The sequence below is a fragment of the Musca vetustissima genome, unplaced genomic scaffold (genome assembly GCF_032173495.1).
Source record: "Musca vetustissima isolate MV318-11 ecotype Yass unplaced genomic scaffold, APGP_CSIRO_Mvet_v1 utg69633, whole genome shotgun sequence".
In the NCBI taxonomy this organism is placed as follows: domain Eukaryota; kingdom Metazoa; phylum Arthropoda; class Insecta; order Diptera; family Muscidae; genus Musca; species Musca vetustissima.
In genome coordinates this window covers 1-21,415 of record NW_026875416.1, presented here as the reverse complement: position 1 = coordinate 21,415, position 21,415 = coordinate 1, and the positions used below count along the sequence as shown (strand labels likewise).

Sequence of the window (21,415 nt, the reverse complement as noted above, 5' to 3'; positions counted from 1 at the left end):
CCCGACTTTACATCTTTTCTTACTGGTTTTTATTTAAATTGAATTTGTTCACAAAAAAACTTACATTTTCTGATATAAGTCAAATAGGCTCACTTTGGTAAAAGTAGGTAAATCTAGTGTTAAATTTATCCATTAGTCGTTCTTCACCGTGAATTCTCAAGTACTCTCGCCCACACAAAAATTCGATAACCTCTGTCCTTATTATATTTTTAATTATTAGGAAGGAAAAATGGCTTGATTTGACATATTTGCAATAATTTACATTTTTATAGCATATCCACGTTCTACGCATTAGTGTTATGAAAATGGCTTAGTTCGTTGATCATACGCCCTTTATTCCGAACTGAACGAAAATATCTGCAACTCTGAACTGTATATTCGAGTTCATTATTATCCACAAAAAAGTTGTATTTTATTCTTATAACATCAACATAAAATATTTATAAGAGTATCATACAACGCCGTTGTAATGATTTTACTGTTTGAATATTTTGTAGGTATTACATCCTGATTATACCCAACACCAAGAAGCTTTGTAATACACCAAATTATATAGCTTGAACCTTAGCTGCACTCAATTCTCGGAATAAAAAATATACACTTCAAAAAAATCGTTTGTTACTTCAGCACATATTATTTTATCGGCTTCGTTACACCCGCCATACACATAAATCCAAAAAATAAACTCTTGTAAAAATAAACAAAATTACTGCAATCCAAAATTTTGAGTTGATTGCTTTTACGTTACTTCACGCACCCGAGTAAAAACTAAAGAAACATATACACAAAACAAAAAATACAAAAACCTAAAACATGGATAATTGGAATGTTTTGACAGCCCACCAATCAGCCATTGGCGGCCGGGATGATATTAATTTGGTATCCAAAGAGAAATTGGTGAGTATTTGAAAAAAATTGAAAACCAAAACATCATTTCACTCTCATTTTTAAACATTTTATGCTATAGCATTGATTTTCTAAACAACAACTATTTTGGATTTTTGTTGTTTTTCTTTACTCAAAAAGTTTTGAAAACAGCTGATTTGTTTTTATCAAATTAACTGCCTGCATAGATTCTGTAGTCTTCCTCACATTTTCGTGTTCTCAAATCTTAACTGTGAAGAAAAATTAATGCGTATCCACTCTCTCACAGAGAGATCCTAAATTTAGAATACCTCTTCTGTATCAATCAGAGTGTTTTTTGTTTTTCTTTTGGAGATTCCCTCGCAGTAACAGTATTGAATTGATTGCTAGCGGCCACGAAATTTAAGAAGAAAAGACGAAAATTTATATAAGAATTTTTAAGCGGATATCGGGAGCAATTTTTTTAATTATTAAATAAAAATGGATTTATCTACCGATATCTGGGGACAATTGGCCGTGGAAGCATCTCAAGTGTATTTGTCAGATGGCACCGTTCGTAGTCCCTTTGCTGATACGGTATGTCAAATAAAAAAATGAATCGGATCAAGTTCAATAGTGAAAAAATTGTGAAAGAATCGAATTGAATGTTAAAAATAAAGAATTACATTCGAAATTTAAATCGAAAATGTAATTTTATAGAAAAACATCTACTCAAAATATATTAAATCACCCACAAAGTTTAAATTACTTTGAACCAGTCCATATTTTCAATTAGAAAAAAACGAAAAATGTGTGTTCCTTTTTTTCAAAATCTAATTATAGCCAAAAGCCAAAAAAGAAAAAGTGTTTAAAAAAGAAAACAAAAATATGTGGAACACTTTCAATACACAAATGACACCCGCCGCATTATAGAAAATTTAAAAAAAGAAGACAAGAAAATAAACAAAAACAAACGCAAAAAAATGTGAATACTTTGTAAATCCAGTGGAAAAAAAGTTTTTCAAAATAATTTGGTTTCAATGATGATCATGGAATATGAAAATCATATATTATAATAATGATATTAATATTTATGATAATATTCAATTAAAAAGAAAAAAAGTGAAGCGATTTCTAATTGGTTTATGTGGAGGTTATAAGTTTATTTTAGACTTATAATATTATGCCGTTAAAAAAAATACTTCAGAAAATAATATATAATTTTAAAACCGAAATGCGTGATTTTTAATTTATAACAAAACATATTTAAATATAAAAAATATTTGTTTTGATAAATAGTGATTATATCCATGACAATGCGTCGATAATTTTAACAAGGTCTCCTAGACCTATTTTACTATGCAACAACAAGAGTATATTATGTTATCTTCTTTGTAAACCTCTAACTGAAGTTTTACCGGATTTGCCACTGTAACAGAAAAGAGAAAAACCATTCTTCAGCGCCATCTGTTGATGGGTATGATTCAAATTGTGCATATCAGTTTTGCAAGACCAACATTATGAGGATTTATTAAACAAATTAAACAATTAAACTCACTGTGCTAACTTAATCCGGTACAATGTAAATGTACTATAACAAAGACATATAGTTTCCTTTCAATAAGACACCTACCTCACTTGTGTAAATGGAACAATTTTTAACAAAAGTTACAGCTTACAGTTACAGGATGACAAATCTAAAGAAGAATAAGTTGGGAAGGAAACGATAAAAGTTGGAAGGGGCCGACTACACCCTCACATAACATTCTTAAAAGTCCAGGCCCATGGCTGCAATAGTCCCGCAAATAATATTCTAGTCTACGCCTAAGGCTGCAATAGTCCCTCACAAAATTTTCTTTAAATGTTCACGCCTAGGGCAGCAATAGTCCCTCACAAAATATCCTTAAGAAGTCCACGCCTAAGGCTACAATAGTCCCGCACATAATATTCTTAAAAAGTCCACGCCTAGGGCTGCAATAGTCCCTCACAAAATATTCTTAAAAAGTCCACGTCTAATGCTGCAGTAGCCCCTCTCAAAACATTCTTAAAAAGTCCACGCCTAAGGCTGTAATAGTCCCCATAAAATATTCTTTAACAGTCCACGTCTAATGCTGCAGTAGCCCCTCACAAAATATCCTTAAATAGTCCACGCCTAAGGCTGCAATAGGCCCTCACAAAATATTCTTAAAAAGTCCACGCATAAGGCTGCAATAGTCCCTCACAAAATATCCTTAAAAAGTCCACGCCTAAGGCTGTAATAGTCCCTCACAAAATGTTGTTTAAATGTTCACGCCTAAGGCTGCAATAGTCCCTCAAAAAATATTCTTAAAAAGTTCACGCCTAGGCTACAATAGTCCCTCACAAAATATTCTTAAAAATTCCAAGCCTAAGGCTGAAATAGTCCCTTACAAAATATTCCTAAAAAGTCCACGCCTAAGGCTGCAATAGTCCCGCACATAATATTCTTAATAAGTCCACGCCTAAGGCTACAATAGTCCCTCACAAAATTTTCTTAAAAAGTCCACGTCTAAGGCTGCAATAGTCCCTCACAAAATATTCTTACAAAGTCCACGTCTAAGGCTGCAATATTCTTTAAAAGTCCACCCCCAAGGCTGCAATAGTCCCTCACAAAATATTCTTAATAAGTCCACGCCTAAGGCTACAATAGTCCCTCACAAAATTTTCTTAAAAAGTCCACGTCTAAGGCTGCAATAGTCCCTCACAAAATATTCTTAAAAAGTCCACGTCTAAGGCTGCAATATTCTTTAAAAGTCCACCCCCAAGGCTGCAATAGTCCCTCACAAAATATTCTTAAAAAGTCCACGCCTAAGGCTACAATAGTCCCTCAGAAAATATTCTTAAGAACGTTGACTTCTAAGGCTGCAATAGACCCTCAAAAATTATTCTTAAAAAGTCCATTCCCAAGTTTGCAATAGTCCCTCACAAAATATTCTTAAAAAGTCCATGCCTAAGGCTGCAATAGTCCCTCACAAAATATTCTTAAAAAGTCCATTCCCAAGTTTGCAATAGTCCCTCACAAAATATTCTTAAAAAGTCCACGCCGAAGGCTACAATAGTCCCTCACAAAATGTTCTTTAAAAGTCCAAGCATAAGGCTGTAATATTCCCTGATAAAATACTCTTAAAAATTCCAAGCCTAAGGTTGCAAGATTTCCTCCAAAACCATTAGAAAATGCACGCATAAGTCTGTAATAGTTCCTCACAAAATAGCCTTTAAAAAATTCGTATCGGTAGTTTAAATATCCGAATCTTTCATATACTACGAATTTTTAATTACATAACACCATTTAATATATGTTTTCTCATTGTGTAATAAAAATAAGAATTTTCCCTAACTATCTGGTGCAAATTTCATAAAAATCGGTTAAGTATTCGCTGAGTTATTTGCATTTGAATTCAACGATGCTCCGAAAGATACTTTCTGTGCCTATTACCGAAAAATCACTCAAAAATCGGTCTTGTAAAATGGAAATTTTTTCCTCATAACAGGTACTATTTGTGTGTATGTGTAAGTAAATATATTTTACATTAAATACGTACATAAATTTCAAACAATTCTACCTACCTACATATCAAGCAACAAGAAATCGGATCATGAATTGTTTTTGTCCTACAAGTATGCTATGATTTTCTTTACAAACAGACATTATGAAAAATTTTGCCGTTTTTAAAAGACCGCTTTTTGTGGGATTTTTCAAATTCGGGTAATAGGCGCCCAGAATCAAATAGGAAGTATATTTCGGTGCATCGTTGAATTGAAATGCAAATAACTCAGCAACTACTTAAGCGATTTTCATAAAATTTACAGCAATGAATAGAGGGAATTCTGAAGTTTTATTACACAGAACGCGGTTTGCGTTTATTTAGAACGTGGTTTGTGTCATTTTTTTCTTATATTACCATATATAAAAAGGTTTGAATTGATTCAAAAAAATTGTAAGTGGTATTAATTTAATTTATGGCTGTGTGCCCTTAAACAGGATAGAATATATAACGTTTTATGTTTAGTAAACTTTCTATAAAACCAAGATTTGTATTAGAACCTAAAATTGGCGTAGATCACTTTCAAAATAAACGATTTAATTTTACCGAATATAGTTCGAATTTCGTGCCGTTCTATATCAGATGAAAAGTCGACGGCTTGATTCATAACTGATTTTTTATAATGTATGGAATATTTCATTGTGTGGGAGGCACAAGACGGAATGGTCCGGTGGGCCCCATCTTCGATCGTGACGTTACATGCGCTTAATACTGAAATTATAATAACTGAAAATGTTGACACTTTGTGGAAGAGGTAACCGATGGAGTGGACGCCTCTTATAGTCCTTGAAAAATCGACGCCTCTTATAGTCCTTGAAAAAATCGACGCCTCTTCTAGTCCTTGAAAAAATCGACGTATCTTCTAGTCCTTAACAGATCAACGCCACTTCTAGTCATTGAGATTTATTCCTTAACAGATTCGCCCATCTTTTAGTTCTTGAAAGATAATCCTTAACAGATTGACGCCTCTTTTAGTCCTTGAAAACTATTCCTTAACAGATCCACGCCTCTTAAAGTCCTTGAAAATTTTTCCTTAATAAATCCTTGGAAAAGAATGCTATAAATAATCCACACCTCTTATAGTCCTTGAAAAAATATTGTTCAAATAATCCACGACTCTTATAGTCCTTGAAAAACTATCTCTGAAATGATCCTCGCCTCTTATAGTCCTCGAAAAAATGTTCTTTAAAGAATCCACGCCGCTTCTAGTCCTTGAAAAATTGAAGCCTCTTATAGTCCTTAACAGATCCACCCTAAATGAAAAAATACTAATTGAAAATGTTGACACCTTGTTTAAGAGGTAACCGATGGAGTGGACGCCTCTTATAGTCCTTGAAAAATCGAAGCCTCTTATAGTCCTTTACAGATCCACGCCTTTTCTAGTTCTTGAAAGTTATTCTTTAACAGATTCACGCCTCTTTTAGTCCTTGAAAGTTATTCCTTAACAGATTCACGCCTCTTTTAGCCCTTGACAAATATTCCTTAACAAATCCTTGGAAAAGTATCCTATAAATAATCCACGCCTCATATAGTCCTTGAAAAAAATCACCCCTATTCTGTATGTCGTCGTCGACACGAAACGACGTCGAAGAGAGTCGTCTTTTGCAAATTGGTATTCCCTATGTCGTTGTCGACATTTATCGATAACTATTGAAACATTTTTGGTATTCCGTAACAAGGTGTGACGACGACGATGTCGAAGATTTCTTCGTCTTAGTTTTTGTTGACGACTGAAGCGTTTGCACATTTTTTTTTTGAAATTAAAAAAAAAAAACATGACCGAACAAGAACAGGATATATCATTCTAGAATCTATTCAATACTTAATGCAAAATAAAGTGTAAATAAAGAAAAATATATGGGATCTATATATAAATCTAAACCGATATTTACCAATGTCAATGTCTATGTGGAAATAAAATTTCATCCCAATTGGATGGATTTTTTTCCAAATTTCATCCCGTTCGGATCATAATGGTGGCATGTAACTTGTTTAAAATAATACATGAATGGAGGGACATGCATAAATCGACTGAAAAATAATTCTATGTACATACTATATACTAAAAAGTAACTATGGGTCTATCTCGTTTCTTTTTGGTCGTTGCAAACACATTTACCAAGACATAATGCCCTGTGCCACTGTGCGGTGAAGGATACAAACACATTTTTGCCCAAAAATATGCAACAAAATTTTTGTTTTTATTGATATTATCGATAAATAGTCGACATCGTCGCATGAGTGTTACAGAATACCAAATCAGTGTCGAAGTGATGTCGATGTCGATGCGAAGTGATGTCGAAAGAGAAACGTCGTCGACAACGACGACGACTTACGGAATAGGGGTGAATATTCTTCAAACAATCTTCGACTTGTATAGTCCTTGAAAAACTATCTCTGAAATAATTGGAAAAGTATTCTATAAATAAATCACGCCTCTTATAGTCATTGGAAAATTATTATATAAATAATCCACGACTCTTATAGTCCTTGAAGAACTATCTCTGAAAAAATCCTCGCCTCTTGTAGTCCTAGAAAAAATGTCCTTTAAAAAATACATGCCTCTAATGGTCTTTGAAAAAATATCCTTTAAAAAATCTACGCCTTTTATTGTCCTTGAAAAAATATTCTTTAATAAACCCACCTCTTTTAGTCCTTGGAAAAAATTCCTTAACAGATACACGCCTCTTCTTGTCCTTGAAAAATATTCCTTAACAAATCCAAGCCTCTTATAGTCCTTGAAAAGTATTCTATAAATAATCCACGCCTCTTATTGTCCTTTTCCAAAATATTCTTTTAAAAATCCACGCCACCTTATGGCCACCTTATCTATTAGAACCTAGAATGCCAAATCGATTAGTCGAATGTCGATTTACTTATTCCTAGTTTGGAATATGTGGCCTGAAATAACGAAACATAGACCTGTAATGATCAGTTGCTGCAGATTAGAGACTTTTTGGTGACAAGCCGACGGACGGATGGACACATAGACAGGCGCACATTTTATTCTTAGGATTATTTCTAGGTGTTACAAACATATTGAGGACCCCATATATTTTAGAAGGACATCTGAAGTATATTATTATTATTTCATAAATTGTATTAATATTTCACAAAGTCTCATGACGTATAGTAATTGAACTTCTAATGCAGCATTTGTTCTTTATGTCCTTGATATTCCCTCAATTAACCTTATTTTTGCCCAAAAATAAATAAAATTCCTTTACTCCAAACATCGACAGCAATCTAATTTAAATTTTTTCTTAAAACACACATTTCCCGCAAGTTTTTTAAAACTTATTAATATTGTTCATTATTAATTTTATAAAGGTTATAATATCGATTCACATAAAAACTACAAATTCTCCCCTAACATATAGTGAAAATGTCATGCCAATATGTGCATTTATTACTGAGATATAACCATTTGAAGTTGATGTTGTGTCCAAAATATAGCTGCTAGCGATTCTGTTTGCCTATTACCACAAAAAAATAAAAATGAAGAAATTCCAAGTTTAAAAAAAAAACAACAAAAGAAGTATTCAGTAATTGTTGCCAGATCGTTCGGTTTGTGTTTCACTTTTTGGTTTACAAATAATGAGCATACTTTTACATGCCTATATTGAAATACGATATTAATTACAATTTTGTATGCGGTATGTTTTCCATGTAACGCCTAAAAATATGCTCAGAATTTGAGAAACAAACATGAAAAACACAACGTAAGTACTAACCAATCTGGTAACACACCAACTACCTATCCTCGCATCTGTTTTTGTGAATATGCAATTTCTTCATTTTTTCAATTTCTGGTAATAGGCAAACAGAATCGTGTAGCCGCTATATTTTGACACAAGGTAAACTTTAAATAGCTATAGCTCAGTAATGAATGTATGTATTGACGTGAAACATTCACTATTGGTAAGGGGAGAATTTGTGGGTTTTATCGATATGTATCGATATTAAAACTATTGGGTTAAAAGTCGTTAATTACGACCGTGCCAAATTTTTGGTCCTATGCGAATAATCTTGTGATCTTTATATCGTTGAATTCAAGTGCAAATAACTCAGCGAATACTTAACCGATTTTTATGAAATTTGCACAGATTGTTAGGGAATATTCTTATTTTTATTACACCATGAGTAAAACATATATTAAATGGTGTTATGTAATTAAAAATTCGTATTACAGACTTATGTGTGAATTTTCTAATGGTTTGTGAGGAAATATTGCAACCTTAGGCTTGGAATTATTAAGAATATTTTGTGAGGGACTATTGTAGCCTTAGGCGTGAACATTTAAAGAATATTTTGTGAGGGACTATTGCAGCCTTAGACGTGGACTTTTTAAAAATATTTTGTTAGGGACTATTGCAGCCTTAGGCGTGGACTTCTTAAAGATATTTTGTGAGGGACTATTGCAGCCTTAGGCATGGATTTTTAAAGAATATTTTGTGAGGGACTATTGCAGCCTTAGGCATGGATTTTTAAAGAATATTTTGTGAGGGACTATTGCAGCCTTAGGCGTGGATTTTTAAAGAATATTTTGTGAGGGACTATTGCAGCCTTAGGCGTGGATTTTTAAAGAATATTTTGTGAGGGACTATTGCAGCCTTAGGCGTGGTATTTTTAAGAATATTTTGTGAGGGACTATTGCAGCCTTAGGCGTGGATTTTTAAAGAATATTTTGTGAGGGACTATTGCAGCCTTAGGCGTGGATTTTTAAAGAATATTTTGTGAGGGACTATTGCAGCCTTAGGCGTGGTCTTTTTAAGAATATTTTGTGAGGGACTATTGCAGCCTTAGGCGTGGACTTTTTAAGAATATTTTGTGAGGGACTATTGCAGCCTTAGGCGTGGATTTTTAAAGAATATTTTGTGAGGGACTATTGAAGACGAAGGCGTGGATTTTTAAAGAATATTTTGTGAGGGACTATTGCAGCCTTAGGCGTGGATTTTTTAAATAGATTTTTTCAAAGGGCAAAAGCAGCCTTAGGCGTGGATTTTTAAAGAATATTTTGTGAGGGACTATTGCAGCCTTAGGCTATGGATTTTTAAAGAATATTTTGTGAGGGACTATTGCAGCCTTAGGCATGGATTTTTAAAGAATATTTTGTGAGGGACTATTGCAGCCTTAGGCGTGGATTTTTAAAGAATATTTTGTGAGGGACTATTGCAGCCTTAGGCGTGGATTTTTAAAGAATATTTTGTGAGGGACTATTGCAGCCTTAGGCGTGGATTTTTAAAGAATATTTTGTGAGGGACTATTGCAGCCTTAGGCGTGGATTTTTAAAGAATATTTTGTGAGGGACTATTGCAGCCTTAGGCGTGGATTTTTAAAGAATATTTTGTGAGGGACTATTGCAGCCTTAGGCGTGGATTTTTAAAGAATATTTTGTGAGGGACTATTGCAGCCTTAGGCGTGGATTTTTAAAGAATATTTTGTGAGGGACTATTGCAGCCTTAGGCGTGGATTTTTTAAAGAATATTTTGTGAGGGTCTTCAACAGGCGTGGATTTTTAAAGAATATTTTGTGAGGGACTATTGCAGCCTTAGGCGTGGATTTTTAAAGAATATTTTGTGAGGGACTATTGCAGCCTTAGGCGTGGATTTTTAAAGAATATTTTGTGAGGGACTATTGCAGCCTTAGGCGTGGATTTTTAAAGAATATTTTGTGAGGGACTATTGCAGCCTTAGGCATGGATTTTTAAAGAATATTTTGTGAGGGACTATTGCAGCCTTAGGCATGGATTTTTAAAGAATATTTTGTGAGGGACTATTGCAGCCTTAGGCGTGGATTTTTAAAGAATATTTTGTGAGGGACTATTGCAGCCTTAGGCGTGGATTTTTAAAGAATATTTTGTGAGGGACTATTGCAGCTTTAGGCGTGGAATTTTTAAGAATATTTTGTGAGGGACTATTGCAGCCTTAGGCGTGGATTTTTAAAGAATATTTTGTGAGGGACTATTGCAGCCTTAGGCGTGGATTTTTAAAGAATATTTTGTGAGGGACTATTGCAGCCTTAGGCGTGGTATTTTTAAGAATATTTTGTGAGGGACTATTGCAGCCTTAGGCGTGGATTTTTAAGAATATTTTGTGAGGGACTATTGCAGCCTTAGGCGTGGATTTTTAAAGAATATTTTGTGAGGGACTATTGCAGCCTTAGGCGTGGATTTTTAAAGAATATTTTGTGAGGGACTATTGCAGCCTTAGGCGTGGATTTTTAAAGAATATTTTGTGAGGGACTATTGCAGCCTTAGGCGTGGTCTTTTTAAGAATATTTTGTGAGGGACTATTGCAGCCTTAGGCGTGGATTTTTAAAGAATATTTTGTGAGGGACTATTGCAGCCTTAGGCGTGGATTTTTAAAGAATATTTTGTGAGGGACTATTGCAGCCTTAGGCGTGGTCTTTTTAAGAATATTTTGTGAGGGACTATTGCAGCCTTAGGCGTGGTCTTTTTAAGAATATTTTGTGAGGGACTATTGCAGCCTTAGGCGTGGTCTTTTTAAGAATATTTTGTGAGGGACTATTGCAGCCTTAGGCGTGGACTTTTAAAGAATATTTTGTGAGGGACTATTGCAGCCTTAGTCGTGGACTTTTAAAGAATATTTTGTGAGGGACTATTGCAGCCTTAGGCGTAGACTTTTTAAAGAATATTTTGTGAGGGACTATTGCAGCCTTAGGTGTGGATTTTTAAAGAATATTTTGTGAGGGACTATTGCAGCCTTAGGCGTGGATTTTTAAAGAATATTTTGTGAGGGACTATTGCAGCCTTAGGCGTGGTATTTTTAAGAATATTTTGTGAGGGACTATTGCAGCCTTAGGCGTGGATTTTTAAAGAATATTTTGTGAGGGACTATTGCAGCCTTAGGCGTGGATTTTTAAAGAATATTTTGTGAGGGACTATTGCAGCCTTAGGCGTGAACATTTAAAGAATATTTTGTGAGGGACTATTGCAGCCTTAGACGTGGACTTTTTAAAAATATTTTGTTAGGGACTATTGCAGCCTTAGGCGTGGACTTTTTAAAGATATTTTGTGAGGGACTATTGCAGCCTTAGGCATGGATTTTTAAAGAATATTTTGTGAGGGACTATTGCAGCCTTAGGCATGGATTTTTAAAGAATATTTTGTGAGGGACTATTGCAGCCTTAGGCGTGGATTTTTAAAGAATATTTTGTGAGGGACTATTGCAGCCTTAGGCGTGGATTTTTAAAGAATATTTTGTGAGGGACTATTGCAGCCTTAGGCGTGGTATTTTTAAGAATATTTTGTGAGGGACTATTGCAGCCTTAGGCGTGGATTTTTAAAGAATATTTTGTGAGGGACTATTGCAGCCTTAGGCGTGGATTTTTAAAGAATATTTTGTGAGGGACTATTGCAGCCTTAGGCGTGGTCTTTTTAAGAATATTTTGTGAGGGACTATTGCAGCCTTAGGCGTGGACTTTTTAAGAATATTTTGTGAGGGACTATTGCAGCCTTAGGCGTGGATTTTTAAAGAATATTTTGTGAGGGACTATTGCAGCCTTAGGCGTGGATTTTTAAAGGATATTTTGTGAGGGACTATTGCAGCCTTAGACGTGGATTTTTAAAGAATATTTTGTGAGGGACTATTGCAGCCTTAGGCGTGGTCTTTTTAAGAATATTTTGTGAGGGACTATTGCAGCCTTAGGCGTGGATTTTTAAAGAATATTTTGTGAGGGACTATTGCAGCCTTAGGCATGGATTTTTAAAGAATATTTTGTGAGGGACTATTGCAGCCTTAGGCATGGATTTTTAAAGAATATTTTGTGAGGGACTATTGCAGCCTTAGGCGTGGATTTTTAAAGAATATTTTGTGAGGGACTATTGCAGCCTTAGGCGTGGATTTTTAAAGAATATTTTGTGAGGGACTATTGCAGCTTTAGGCGTGGTATTTTTAAGAATATTTTGTGAGGGACTATTGCAGCCTTAGGCGTGGATTTTTAAAGAATATTTTGTGAGGGACTATTGCAGCCTTAGGCGTGGATTTTTAAAGAATATTTTGTGAGGGACTATTGCAGCCTTAGGCGTGGTCTTTTTAAGAATATTTTGTGAGGGACTATTGCAGCCTTAGGCGTGGACTTTTTAAGAATATTTTGTGAGGGACTATTGCAGCCTTAGGCGTGGATTTTTAAAGAATATTTTGTGAGGGACTATTGCAGCCTTAGGCGTGGATTTTTAAAGAATATTTTGTGAGGGACTATTGCAGCCTTAGACGTGGATTTTTAAAGAATATTTTGTGAGGGACTATTGCAGCCTTAGGCGTGGTCTTTTTAAGAATATTTTGTGAGGGACTATTGCAGCCTTAGGCGTGGTCTTTTTAAGAATATTTTGTGAGGGACTATTGCAGCCTTAGACGTGGATTTTTAAAGAATATTTTGTGAGGGACTATTGCAGCCTTAGGCGTGGTCTTTTTAAGAATATTTTGTGAGGGACTATTGCAGCCTTAGGCGTGGTCTTTTTAAGAATATTTTGTGAGGGACTATTGCAGCCTTAGGCGTGGTCTTTTTAAGAATATTTTGTGAGGGACTATTGCAGCCTTAGGCGTGGACTTTTAAAGAATATTTTGTGAGGGACTATTGCAGCCTTGGTCGTGGACTTTTAAAGAATATTTTGTGAGGGACTATTGCAGCCTTAGGCGTAGACTTTTTAAAGAATATTTTGTGAGGGACTATTGCAGCCTTAGGTGTGGACTTTTTAAGAATATTTTGTGAGGGACTATTGCAGCCTTAGGCGTGGACTTTTTAAAAATATTTTGTGAGGGATTATTGCAGCCTTAGGCGTGAACTTTTTAAGAATATTTTGTGAGAGACTATTGCAGCCTTAGGCGTGGACTTTTTAAGAATATTTTGTGAGGGACTATTGCAGCCTTAGGTGTGGACTTTTTAAGAGTATTTTGTGAGGGACTATTGCAGCCTTACGCGTGGACTTTTTAAGAATACTTTGTTAGGGACTATTGCAGCCTTAGGCGTGGACTTTTTAAGAATACTTTGTGAGGGATTATTGCAGACTTAGACGTGGACTTTTTAAGAATATTTTTTGAGGGACTATTGCAGCCTTAAGCGTGGACTTTTTAAGAATATTGTGTGAGGGACTATTGCAGCCTTAGGCGTGGCCTTTTTATGAATATTTTGTGAGGGACTATTGCAGCATTAGTCGTGGACTTTTTATGAATATTTTGTGAGGGACTATTGCAGCATTAGGCGTGGACTTTTTAAGAATATTTTGTGAAGGTGTAGGCCGCCCCTTCCAACTTTTATCCTTTCCTTCCCTACTTGTTTTTCTTCAGATTTATCACCCTGTAACTTTTCTTAAAAATTGAAAGGAAACTATTTGTCTTTGTTATAGTACATTTACATTGTACCGGATTTAGTTAACCCAGTGAGTTTTAATTATTTAATTTGTCAAATAAATCCTCATAATGTTGGGCTTGGGAAAACCGATATGCACGATTTGAATCATGCCCATCAATAGATGGCGCTGGCCACGGGTTAAAAAAAAAACTACACATCCTATTCCGTTTTTATTGAACTCTTTTCTTATTTTATATATTAAAATGAAATCGGTGTCATATGAAAGGTACAATCATATACTTTCTTGTGAAATAAAATATCAATTTTTTGAATATTAATATACTTTCTTGTGAAGAAACAAAAAAATTTCTTTAATTTCCCTTGTTTACATTTTTGTTAGACAAATTATGTTGAGATGCGATTATCTGTTCAAAAGGTACAATTGTATACTTTGAGAATTAAATAAATTGATAAAACTCGATCGGTGCTTCGACGTTGGAGGACAGTTGATACCCGTCTCCATATACAAAAGCTTGTCTTTCGGATTCTTAGCCCCCATGCCTCCTCGATTTGTCATATTTAATGGTCCTCCTTTTGGAATTTTATTTCCATTCTAGACTTCGAAGAAACCGACATTTTTTTTAATTCGACAGCTGCTTCAATGCAATTATATTAATATATAAAACAAATCAATTATATCAATTATTTTAGTATCCAAACCTGTTCGCTAAGCAGATCCTGCTTGGCGCGCATGGGAGGGGGAGTTCCATCAACTCAATTTTAATTATCAATCATCCATATCATTCTCATTTTCTGTGTAAATTAAAGAAAAAATATTAATATTTTTTATTACCCCCTCCATAGACTATTGAAAAACTTCCAGACAAAGTCATCTTGCAAATTTTCTCTTACTTGTCACATCGGGAAATTTGTCGCTTGGCCAGAGTATGTCGTCGTTGGCGTCAAATTGCCTACGATACACGTTTGTGGAAGAATGTCTCACTAAGACCTGAGGTGTCTGGTTTACATGTGGGATCATTGGAATCGCTGCTGTCTTTGATTGCCGTACGCTTCGGACCAACATTGCGTTACATTGAGCTGCCGATTGAGTTGATTACCCACACGGTACTGCATGAATTATCCGCCAAATGTCCCAATTTGACACATATGCTACTGGATTTCTCAACTGGTAAGTAAAACAAAATAAAAATAAAAAAATAAGTCAAGGTTTTCAAAACGAATTTTAATTTTCTTCTCACCCTTCCAGCTATGCAATTGCACGATTTCAGTGAAATGCAAGCCTTCCCCACCAAATTGCGCTACATGTGCATTTGCCTGTCGGAGGTCATCTTTATGGAAGGTTTTATGCGTAAAATCTACAATTTCATCAATGGCCTGGAGGTGTTGCATCTAATCGGTACCTATGAAAAATGCGAAGAGGAAGAGGAGGAAATCTACGAAGTTATCAATGTACACAAATTGAAATCGGCTACACCAAATCTGAGGGTCATCAATTTGTATGGCATCAATTTCATTGATGACTCGCATATCGATGCCTTCAGCTCGAACTGTATTCAGTTAGAATGTTTGGCCGTGAATTTTTGCAATAAAGTCACAGGCTCAACATTAAAAACTTTAATCCAACGCTCGAAACGTTTAACCTGTCTGCTAATGAATGGCACGAGTTTGAAATCTGAGTTTGTCATGCAAGTAGACTGGGATAAATGTGCCTTGCAAGAGTTGGATATTACAGCAACCGACTTATCTACCGAATGTTTGGTAGATATGTTGACACGTATACCGAATTTGCGTTTCTTGTCCGCGGGTCAAATCAATGGCTTTAATGATACGGTCTTGAAGCAGTGGATGGAATCGGGAATGACAAGGTAGGGAGGACACACATTTTATATCATTTTTCAATAGTAAATCTTATTTTTAATTACAGATCTTTAATGTCCATTGATTTGGATTCATCGGATAATGTATCCGATGATGGTTTACAAAAGTTTTTGACCCGCCATGGTCAACAATTGAGTGCATGCTGTTTGTCTGGCATGCCTCACATCACCGATCAACTATGGATGAGTATTTTACCCGTCTTGACCAATGCTAAGTGAGTTGGAATGTTGGATGCGATAAAAAAGACTAATTGAACTATCAAATCTTTTAATTGCTATAAATTCTATTTAAAAGCAAATCTATAATTTTAACAAAACTAACTTTTTCAAGCTCAATGGAACTAAGATGTGATAATAATTGTTATGGCTGATGCATTTGCTGTTCGGAAGTCTAAAGCAAATCATTCGTTTACAGACATCGTTTGTGCTCTTTTAGCTATAATTTATTTGCAATAGAATTTCGAATTTTTATATTAACGATTATTTATATATTTCTAGGATCCTGGTTATGGGTACTTCGGAAAAATTAGGTGTCAATATTCATGTTGATCAACTGATGGACACCATTGCTTCAAGCTGTGGAAATTTGGAACGTTTGGAATTAAGGTGAGTAAAAAAACAAATAGAAGAGTATCAGTCGACTGTTGTATACTCTTATATTTGCATTTGTATGCTATTAGTACCATTTCTGTCTTCGTGGGGTTCACCCAAGTCCATTGGCCTGGGCCTAGATAGATAGAGTTAATAAAGTACCCAGCATTATATCGGAGATAACCGGCAAAACTATCCCGCCGACTAAATGACTACATCATCGCATAGTTATGACTACATTTTTTTATGATGGTAAATTTCCAAATTAATGGTATTCCTAGTGTCATGAAAGGAAGAATCGGTCTATAGTCCTAAAGTAGCATGTGACTCGGCTTCCGATAAAATTAGACAAACTATGATAATATATTCGATTATCTACACGCTACAACATGACCGGAATTATGACATCTGGACCAGGGGATTTGTATGACTGAAAGCTATTTATTGCCCATTATCGTATCTTCTATCAACATCTCCTCCTCCATGGCTTGAACTATATGTCGACGTGTATGTTGCACATCGTCACTGTGATCTATACAACCAGGGAAGTGGGTCGTGGATAAAAGATAAAGTGTCTCGCTTCCGGAGTTTGTCCACGTTCCATCAGTTCGCTTAATACTACTTGTCGATTTGCGATCTTTAGATATTACTTTGCGAAATCTGGGTGCTTTATTATAAGACATATGTTTAGCCTTCTTGATTTCACTCTTGTACCTATCGAATTGTTCTCTGTAAACGTCCCAATCTGTTCTCTGTTTCATCTTACTAGCTTTGTTATACACTTTTTCACGCTGCTAGATTGTTTGACCACCATACCAGCTGAGATTTCCTCCCAGGGTATGTTAAAGGACAAGAAGCCTTATAGCACCTCAGAAGAGTTCCTCTTATATTAATCACAGCTCTTTTAATATCCTCAACGGTTCTGAGATCGTTATGGCCAACGAACGGAAATGCTGTTTTAGCTTTGAACTTACTCAGTTCGTATTCCGAGAGTTCCTATAAGACTTCTGTTTTACTCTAGAGTTGGGAATCTGGAATAGTATTATCCTACGATGCAAATGCGAACATTTTTAAGATACTTCCGAATTCTTAAGCCCATAGTCGCCCATGTCTGAGGGTGATGTCAATGATTTTCGAATGTGGCTGTATTGTCTCTACATATCCTAAGACCATATGTAAGTATAAAATTGAATATGTACTCACCTCATGGATTTGTATAACTTCTTCCCCGGTAGAAATGGTCATTCAAATTATCATTTCACCGGCTGAGATTTCGTCCCAGGACAAAAAGCTTTATAAAACCTCAAAAGGGTTCCTGTAACCTCGTTCACAGCTTTCTCAACATCCTCAACCGTTTTGAGATCGTTATGACCAACGAATGGAATTTCTGTGGGTGCTGTCAATGACTCCCTTTTTCACTCTATTTGTGAACGTCGCTATATTGCCTCTATAAAATTTTTTAAGATTATATCTAAGTATAAAATCGGATATGGACTCATCTCCTGGATTGGTATTAAATGCCCAGGTCAGAAATATCGTTCATTTCCTCCGAGAGGTTGCATACATCCGGTATGCACTGAAGATACACGGCAGTAAGGATGAGGGGTCTCGCGTGTTGCGTGGGTGGGATGAATGACTCCTTTTTTCTAGGGCGGCGCTATTCAAATTGTTTCGCATGCAACGGTTGAAACACAGCCATTCGTTTGGGCCAATAAAAGGGATTGGTGGACTCCGCCAAAAATATTTTTTTTTAAATTAAAAATCACCAATAAATTATTTGACGCGCGCGCTCTGCATGTGAAACCCGGACTGAAGAGACTGAGGAAACGAACAGTGTAGCCACATCAATAAAAAAATAAGGCTGTGTTCAGTGTACTTATTACTACGTTTTTATCAACCCTGAAAAAGGGTAGCCATTTAGTGCAACATTCGCCATTAAATGTATTTTCCTAAAAATTATTGGAAAATTTATGAAAATGGAGGAAAATTTAGACTCTATAAATATGGGTAGGAGCAAGATTATAGCTCTAGTCTAGGATTAACCGTCACAGGTCTGAGTGCACCACAAAACTGTTGAGAAAAATCCAAATAAATACCAAAAAAAGACAACGACAGTCAATATATGTGTAAACGTTTTTATTTAATGATATTTTTTGTTAACCGGTGGAATCAAAAAAATTACCGTGAGTTTTCTTATAATGAGGTGATTTGATATGAGTATAAACGGGAGATATTTTTGGTAGGTTCCCCAGAAAAACGCCAACACCAATCTGCTACTGGCCTCCGGTATTCCCAAGAGGAGGTCAGTGATTATTTTTTTGGATCTCCAACGAGCCTTTTGTGTTGTGTGTGTGGATGTGTGGCCTTTCAGCTGTTTTTGCCAGCAGCAACATAAACCAAATATTGTGTGGCCGATGGTAATCTAAATCCTCCTTTATTTTTTGGCCGGAACAGAGGTAACGGTGCTACTCAGCTAAGATAGGCGGTTATCTGGAAGCATATCAAAAGAAAAATAAGAAAGCGATAAATTTTAATACCTACAATGAGTTGGGAATAAACCCATGCCTTTAGCCTTAAAGGGATTCCCAAAGAAATATTTTTAAAATTCGTTAATATTGATAATTATTATAAGACAAATTATTTAAGTGTATCTTGTGTTGTCCTTGTGTATGTCAACTTTTTATTTGAATTTGTAAGGATTTGTGATTTGACTCCAGATTGTTTTTAAGTGTTTAAAGGTCATATAATTCTCTGAAGGAAGACTAGGGATTCGTCATATGTAGTTTTAACGCCGGATTGGCCTATTCAACCATTATAAACGAGCTCCTTTATAATAGGGACTTGATGAGTAGTTTTTAAAGTGTTATTTAAAAAAGAATCTCTAGCGTTTCAAAGAGGAAATTTTAATATCGAATTTGTTTTTGTTTCATTGATATATTGAGTGATCTGGGGTTGAAGAATCCAAGACAGGTTTTTTAGTTTTAAGGCTTATATTATAAGAATAAATGTAATATGTGTTGATTTTGTTACCATAACTAATATGTTTTAATTGTTCTTTTAGAGAGGATTCTAAGAAGGTGATGAGGTGAGTGTGTGTGTGTTTGCGGGGTTTCCAATAAAATTGATATGTTGGAACGTTTGGAAACCATGGTTGGGAGGGCAAAATGTGAGAGTAGAACATCTATACTCTCTTATCAAGGCAGGTGTTGTGTTTGAATGTAATGTGTTTGTTTGTTTGAATAGTAAAGTTTCATTTTCGTGTTCGCCCTGATGGGCTAGAGATGTGGACGGGTTGAGGACCATAGCCCAGAGACCGCTAACTAGCCGGAAGGTCCCCTCTAGCGCCGCCTAACAGGGAGTCGTAACAGATGGCGCCCAAACCAAAGAAAATAAGTTCAAAACTTGAACAGGAATATTTAAAGTGCAATACCACCTAGTCACTAAATCCATAGAATATAGGGAATCAAGATAGCCATAAGTAATATCGCGAAATCCGTCAACCTGGCTGATATTGAGCCATGTTTTCTATGGGAAAACATGTTAAGTGCAATATTAGTATAAGGTATATAGGATTTTTAGGATAATACTTCCATTATATAGAGGTCAGTGCAATAGCTTGTTCGTCTAGTGTGTAACAATGTTTGTATTGTGAATGACCAGTGTTCCTTTGTTTTTGTGTATATGTAAAGTAGTAGAAATAGTTAATTTTTCGAGAAGCAGGGATAAGTGCAATAGTCATCCAAATCGTGGTATTAGGATGTTAGTTGCCGATCCTATTTGTGAGATCGTTTTTTGTTATCTATGAAAAATTTGCCATAGAGAAAAACTCGAAAAGAATAGTTTTTTTTAACATTTGTGTAATCGTCCAATTTTGTCTATCCTGCCTTGATAACCGCAAGGACATTTTATAATACTATTAAAGAAATGAAAAAAAAAAAATGAAAAAACACACACACCTCATATAAACCCCATCTTTAAGAAACCTCTTAATATGTTTATTGTGAAATTTAAATTGTTCTGTATTGTTTTTGTATGTCATTTTATACTTTTTATTTATTTCTATATAATTTATTTTTGGACTATTTATATATTTATTTATTTTTTTTTAATATTTTGACTTCCTTTTGATCTATTGATCTCTCTTTCTATTATTTCTTTTATTCCTAATTTGTATGATCAAAATCTCATAAATATTTCGTTTCTAATTTAAAATCTAAGCAGAATTACTCATACGTAGTGGCTGCGAATGTCTGAAGAAAATACAGTAGAAACCAGACGTCGTAGTAAAAGAAACCGCACAGCATCCTTTGATGTTAGTAGGATTTCCGTCCAAACCTTACCTAAATTCCGAAAGAAAGACAAAGGCGGCAGAATGATGAATCAACCGTCAGGAATGGATCCGTCCATAGTTGACATGTCCCAAACAATCAATGCAAATCCCAATAGAAACATTCATAATAATGGCAACAACTCTCATGTCGGTCCTAATATTGTAGTGACTGAGCCTATGAATTCCAATGGCAATAATGTCGTTAGACAAATGGTTGAAGAAAGTGTCTCCAATGCATCATTGAATCTTAGACCTTTAGTTCAGGAATGCATTGGTGACGAAATGAAAAAGGTTTACGAAGCCATAAGCAAGTTAGGAGACATGGTCAACAACCTAGCTATAACAAGAAATCAACAGTCGAATATACCCTTTAATTTCACGACACCACCACCAAGTATTGATTCAAACAGAATCCCAGAAAGGTTACCATCGAACATGATGTTTACAGCTCCCAGCCATAATGCTGATAGGCCAAGTAAAGTGGAGAAATTTAAGCTGAAATTCGATGGAGGTCATTCTGGAATGTCCGTAGAAGACTTTGTCTTCAGACTAGAATACTTGAAAAATCAATACAGAGTGTCGTGGGAAGAAATTTTCGCCGAATTTCAATCATTACTTGCTGGAGGAGCCTATGAATGGTTCTGGCTTCAGATAAAAACAGGGATTGTGAAGGATTGGTCTTCTTTGAAAGACGCCTTATTTAGAAGATATAGTACCACAAGGTCGAATTATGAGGTAATGAGCGAAATAGTGGACAGAAAACTCAAACCTGGAGAGGATATAGACAATTTTTTTCAAACCATTAATACTTTACGGTCCAAGTTAGTTCAACCAATAAGCGAAGGTGAATTAATACAAATAGTAAAGAGAAATTTAAA

The 21,415-nt window shown here is 35.3% G+C and overlaps 1 protein-coding gene across 2 annotated transcripts; it reads left to right on the top strand.

Annotated features, from left to right (window-relative positions):
• The first annotated feature begins 812 nt into the window (after positions 1–812).
• On the top strand, positions 813–16,226 carry LOC133337909 (F-box/LRR-repeat protein 7-like). Of its 2 annotated transcripts, none has more exons than XM_061546113.1 (5): positions 813–897; positions 14,583–14,907; positions 14,986–15,604; positions 15,664–15,831; positions 16,115–16,226. In XM_061546113.1, exons 1-5 carry the CDS (start codon positions 814–816, stop codon positions 16,224–16,226), a joined length of 1,308 nt encoding a protein of 435 aa, XP_061402097.1. In that variant the 5' UTR covers position 813. The 2 variants fall into 2 exon arrangements, with proteins under 2 accessions (XP_061402097.1, XP_061402096.1); XM_061546112.1 differs by lacking the exon at positions 813–897 and adding an exon at positions 1,332–1,440.
• Positions 16,227–21,415: the final 5,189 nt, after the last annotated feature.